Raw genomic sequence first — 6,299 nt, forward strand, 5'->3', positions numbered from 1 at the left:
TTTCCCCAATAAATTCTTATAAAAGTTTATATCCTTAAATTCATAATATATTACTTATATTTTTAATATACAAGATATCTAAATTACATTTTATAACATAATAACTTTTTTTGAAAGGTGAATTTCGCTTGAAACTTCGTGTCGCGATTCGACAGCGAGAAGTCTAGCATACGTTGTCTTAATCGGGTCCGCGCTAGAGAGCTCCCTCGAAATAGAAATACCTATATCAAATACCCAATAGGAGAAAACCCCTACTAATCCGCCTGAAGGCATGACGATTAATAGGGGTAAACCCTGTCCCCTCATACTTGAACCTGGTATACCCAAGTCAAGCATTCATAGAAAGACTACTTATATCTCAAAGTTGATGGAATGGGGTTTCGAAATTGAGACCTATAGAGAGCTCCCTCGAAATAGAAATACCTATATCAAATACCCAATAAAAGAAAACCCCTACTAATCCGCCTGAAGGCATGACGATTAATAGGGGTAAACCCTGTCCCCTCATACTTGAACCTGGTATACCCAAGTCAAGCATTCATAGAAAGACTACTTATATCTCAAAGTTGATGGAATGGGGTTTCGAAATTGAGACCTATAGGTCATCAAAAAAACTCCAAACCATTACACCAACTCATCATAGATTATATATAACATAATAACTAATTGCTAGTCATATATATATTTATAATCTATTATATATGTTTTTCAATTCTTAATAATATAAAACGTTTAATATATATTAGATTCGTGAAAAAAATGCATATAGTCTAGATGTTTTGTAAATTTAATGAAAATTTGTCAAGTATTGCATAATTGATTATATATCAATTCTTGTAATTTAATTTGTATTCCTTTACGTTACAAAAAAAAATCGATTTTCTTTACAAAAAGTATTGTTTAACTTGATTGTAAGATTTCAGATCTAGATATACTTGATTAATAATGTATGACCTCACATTGTATTATGGGAATAAATAAACAACAAGTAGACCCAAGAAGCAAAGCTCACCAACCACACCGATGGTAAATTCCACTTTTACCCTTTTACCCAAACCATAATCCCAATTCTACCCCTAACCCACCAAACCTTAAGTCCTTGACCACGCGTATAAAGGCCCTTTCTAATTTTTATAAAAACCAAACAATTTTTTTCCTTTCAAACACACCCACTTCTCTTTCTGCCTAAACCAAACTTTCCATTTTCTCTAACAAAACATTTCCAAATGGATTCACCAAAAGAAATCATTTTCCGATCAAAACTCCCGGATATTTACATACCAAAACATTTACCGTTACATTCATATTGTTTTGAAAACATTTCAAAGTTCCTTGACCGGCCGTGCCTGATTAATGGCGCGACCGGCGAAGTACATACCTACGCTGACGTGGAACTCACGTCGCGTAAGGTGGCTTCAGCTCTTCACCAACAAGGCATAAGCAGAGGTGACGTAATCATGATTTTGCTACCAAATTCGCCAGAATTCGTTTACTCTTTTATGGGCGCCTCGTATCTAGGCGCTATCTCGACTATGGCTAATCCGTTTTTTACCGCAGCCGAGATCATTAAACAAGTAAAAGCATCAAACTCTAAAATCATCATAACTCAATCCGCCCACATCTCAAAAGTTAAAGATTACGCTTCTGATAATTCAATTAAACTCGTCTGCATTGATTCAGCTCCAGAAGGCTGCTTGCACTTCTCAGAGCTGACATCAGCAGACGAGACAAAATTACCTCAAATAGAGGTATCGTCTGATGACGTAGTGGCACTCCCGTATTCCTCAGGGACTACGGGACTGCCAAAAGGAGTCATGTTGACTCACAAAGGGCTTGTGACAAGTGTTGCACAACAGGTTGATGGTGAGAATCCTAATTTATGGATTCATAGTGAAGACGTGTTGATGTGTTCTTTACCTCTTTTTCATATATACTCTCTAAACTCGATCTTATTATGCGGGTTACGCGCGGGAGCTGCTATTCTTATAATGGCGAAATTCGATATAGTCCTGTTTTTACAACTAATTGAGAAATATAAAGTGACAATTGGGCCGTTTGTACCGCCGATTGTGCTTACAATTGCAAACAATGAAGAGTTGGTGGATAAATATGATCTATCTTCGATAAGAACGGTCATGTCCGGTGCGGCGCCTTTGGGGAAAGATCTTGAAGATACGGTTAGGATGAAATTCCCGAATGCTAAGCTTGGACAGGTATATATGTCACATATACATATATTTTATTATATTGTATTACTTACGTGCCTTTAAACACATTTTATACACTTACACGTATTTCTTGTGAATATTTTCAATGGGATATATAATAAGTCAGTCGATCGGATAGCTAGCTTTTTAGATTTTACAAACGTGTCTGATTTAAATTTATATATGATTACATATTATATTTGCGAACATTGGCTTAAGATTATCTAATTAGGATATATATATAGTATGTTACAATTAGTAAATAATAATTGGCCGGTAACAGGATAATTATAAGTGAATGATGTTTGAACTTTTCAATGTAAATTGTATGCTAATCTAAGATGCTGTTTTCGCCTTATATTGTTCAGTCATTTGTCCTTTTTGAAACATATATAGTAGTGAAAATAAATGGCATGAAATTATGGTTGGGTATGGTTATTTTATTTTATTTTTTTTTAGAAAAAAGACAAGAAAAATGTTTGTTAATGAATGAATGAATACATTGAATTGAAAATGAGTGGATATATAAGTCGGTAGATAAGTTCCATTTCTACAAGTTGCCTTGATTACTTACCAGCTCAAAAGTTAAATTTGACCTAACTTTTTTTTTTTTTTGAAGGACAACTAGCAAGTTACTAAACTTGTCATTATTATTTGTGTTTTGTTGGATATATAGATAGATTATATTGTTCGTGTTAATTAACATGAGGTAGTAATTTTAACACGTACATAACTACGCGCACACGACCTTTTCTCATTCGATTTATTATATATTATGTCAATACTACATCACATCTACTTGATAGAGATTATTATTTATATTGAATGTTGATATTTCAATGACAGGCAATCTAATTAAGTTGTATATAATAATCCTCCATCTAAAATTCTGGAGAATAAAATATAAAAAACAAACAAATTTCTTGGTGGCAATAATACAAAGATTTTAGGTGAAATAAATGGGGTAGGTGTTGATGATGAGGTTGACTTGAATATGATAGGGTTACGGTATGACCGAAGCCGGACCAGTACTAGCTATGTGCTTAGCCTTCGCCAAGGTGCCTTTTGACATCAAGTCGGGAGCATGTGGAACGGTGGTTCGTAATGCTGAGATGAAGATCGTTGATCCTGATTCCGGTGCCTCCCTTCCAAGAAATCAACGAGGCGAGATTTGCATTCGTGGTGATCAAATCATGAAAGGTATCGTACTTATCTTTATATCTCGTGGTATTTATTTGGGCCTCATATACGTGCAATATATGATATAAAATCGTGTAAACGTCACTATTGGCTTATGAGTTGGTTGATTGTTACATCTTGGCAAATTTTCACCTAGCTAGATAAGCATTACAACTTCCGGATAGACATCATCATATATAATTAATTATGGTTTCATTTTCCAAAATTGTTAGGTTATCTTAATGATCCAGAGGCAACTAAGAGAACAATAGACTCAGAAGGTTGGCTACACACAGGCGATATAGGTTTGATTGATGACGATGATGAGCTATTCATTGTTGATCGGCTCAAAGAGCTGATCAAATACAAAGGATTCCAAGTAGCACCCGCCGAGCTTGAAGCATTGTTACTAACTCATCCCGACATTTCTGATGCGGCAGTTGTCCCGTAAGTCTATCTCACTTAGTAATTTAGAATCAACTACATTTAATTTGATTGACAAAATATATTTGAGGAAATATTTATAAGTGTAGGTATTAATAGAGAAACATAATGACTCGAAATTAAATGTACTTGAGTCATAAAGTAAAATACCGAAGGTGTCCTCGGATCTCGAAAAGGGTTGATTGGATCTAACTTCGGATTACACATGTGTGGCTGTTGATAGTTGGCACTAACATTAATATGACAATATTTAATTGCAAGAAAATAGAAAGATCAAAACATACACTTGTAACCCACTAACCATTACCACTTGACAAGAACTCCCCATTCACTATGAGTTTTAACAAAATGGTACCTCTAGCTAAGAATTACGAGTTTACGACCACCACCAAATAATGGAGAGATAATATACTTCGTATATGGTACCATAGTAATAGTAACGCGCGTACAAAGAATTCAGCCATACTCGTAAATCCTACATGCGTTGCACGAATTGAATTAGAATCTTTCTTATTGACTTTTCTTAACAAAACATTATTAATAGTACTTTGTTTTTTATTAATGTGTTATCAATTTTCAAAAACCTCGTTTCACTATCCATACATTTTATACGATTTTATCAATGAAATAAACATTAATTAAATTATAGAAAAGGTAATAAACATAGACCTTTCTCATGTCATATTATAAGGAAAATGCTAAATAAAGCCATTAGGGCTTCACTTAACATGCATAAAAAAGTTATACGTTTTCATATCAAAAGTTTATCCCTGATTTTTATGGTAAGCGTATAACTATTTAATACACCTTAACGAAAGCCCTTATGGCTTCGTTTAGCACCCATTCAGTCTTCTATAAACTTTTTCATGAACTTATGTCAACCCCTAATTTTGTAATAAAAAATATCCTTAGATATTTGAAACGAGTATCATCGTCTCTTTTAACTTGTATCATTAATTTTAAAAATGTCTTTTTTGTTGTGGTATGTGAAAATGTCTTTTTTCACTTGAATTTGACACAATTAATGTTGTTATGTTTATTTCAGTATGGTAAATGAAGCAGCCGGAGAAGTTCCAGTTGCTTTTGTCGTGAAAACCAACGGCTCAACTGTGACCGAGGACGAGATCAAGCAATTTGTATCCAAACAGGTAATTGATGTTTTAGACAAAGGCATACGTCTTTTTTCATGTTTTGTTTTTACAAGTCCAATCTAATAAACCACATAATAAAACAGTGGTGGGATCCAGAATTCTTAGAAAATAGTGGGGGCTAAAAATAGTTTATTGTTAGTGTCTTTTATTCTTTTTCAATATTTTTATTTTTTATTATTTATATTTTTTTTCTATTTGGGCCAAGATTTAGTATAAAATAGATCAAAATTCCATTACTGAACTACAAATCGTTGAGATTCCATGCATTGGATCCGCCACTTATACAAACATGTACAAATATATGTTGCAATTTGCAAATGGTGGTACTATTTATACTAGAGTTATATCTTACAGAGAGTTTTCTTTTAAAAAGAATAGTAGTAAATTTAGTTTTTTCTTACCATGTTGTTTGTATTATGATATGTAGGTGGTATTCTACAAGAGAATAAATCGCGTGTTTTTTAGTGACACAATTCCAAAATCACCATCAGGGAAAATTCTTCGCAAAGACTTGAGAGCAAAGCTAGCAGCCGGTGTTCCCAGTTAAGTGTTTTGTATACATTATTAATCGAATCAAGGATTTGATATTTGCCGAAGACTTTGTTTTGTTGTTGTGTCAATATCAGAATGTTGTCTGTATATTAGCTCTTTTTGAAGATATTTATTCTAAATAAGACATCATTTATTTGAGCCATTTATTATGTATCTGGATTCGAATTAGCAATTTTGATTATTTTATATTATATATATATATATATATATATATATATATATATATATATCTTTTATTCTATAAATTTAGTGATGCTTTGTTTTATAAAACTAAAACAAAAATGATAATACTATTAAGAACCAATGAGAGTTTTAACATAAACATTTTAGATAATATTTTAACAAAATTTGTATGCAACCGTTGGTAATTAAGTTAATTTGTGAATTCTGATCAGCGTCATAAGTCATAACCGTGGGTGGGGATCTACTCAGCTATAAATATATATAGGGGTGGGTTATTTTGAGAACCATAAAAAAAAAAAAGAACGCGAGAACCAATCTGGGCTACACATCTCATCTCCTTTTTTCTCTCTCATCACTTTCATCCAAATTTTTCAAAACGTTTTATCTCACAAACCGTGCATCGTTAGACGAAAAAAAAACCATGGGTAGTCTTAAAATTTCGTCCTCTTTCATTAGAGATGCAACTTGATATACTTTTGACAAACTTTTAAATTTTGAATTTTTTTTTTTTTCGAACTTTTTTTTTTTACCTGCACATGTGTAGATAGTATAACCTACACATGTGTAGGATGTGTATGATGTA

General features: G+C 32.8%; 1 protein-coding gene across 1 annotated transcript; it reads left to right on the forward strand.

Moving 5' to 3' along the window:
* Nucleotides 1–1,152: 1,152 nt before the first annotated feature.
* Nucleotides 1,153–5,675, forward strand: LOC122589867 (4-coumarate--CoA ligase 2-like). Its single transcript, XM_043762189.1, has 5 exons — nt 1,153–2,213; nt 3,209–3,407; nt 3,620–3,833; nt 4,876–4,978; nt 5,409–5,675. Exons 1-5 carry the CDS (start codon nt 1,227–1,229, stop codon nt 5,526–5,528), a joined length of 1,623 nt encoding a protein of 540 aa, XP_043618124.1. The 5' UTR covers nt 1,153–1,226; the 3' UTR covers nt 5,529–5,675.
* Nucleotides 5,676–6,299: the final 624 nt, after the last annotated feature.

This window comes from Erigeron canadensis, chromosome 2 (genome assembly GCF_010389155.1).
Source record: "Erigeron canadensis isolate Cc75 chromosome 2, C_canadensis_v1, whole genome shotgun sequence".
Classification (NCBI taxonomy): domain Eukaryota; kingdom Viridiplantae; phylum Streptophyta; class Magnoliopsida; order Asterales; family Asteraceae; genus Erigeron; species Erigeron canadensis.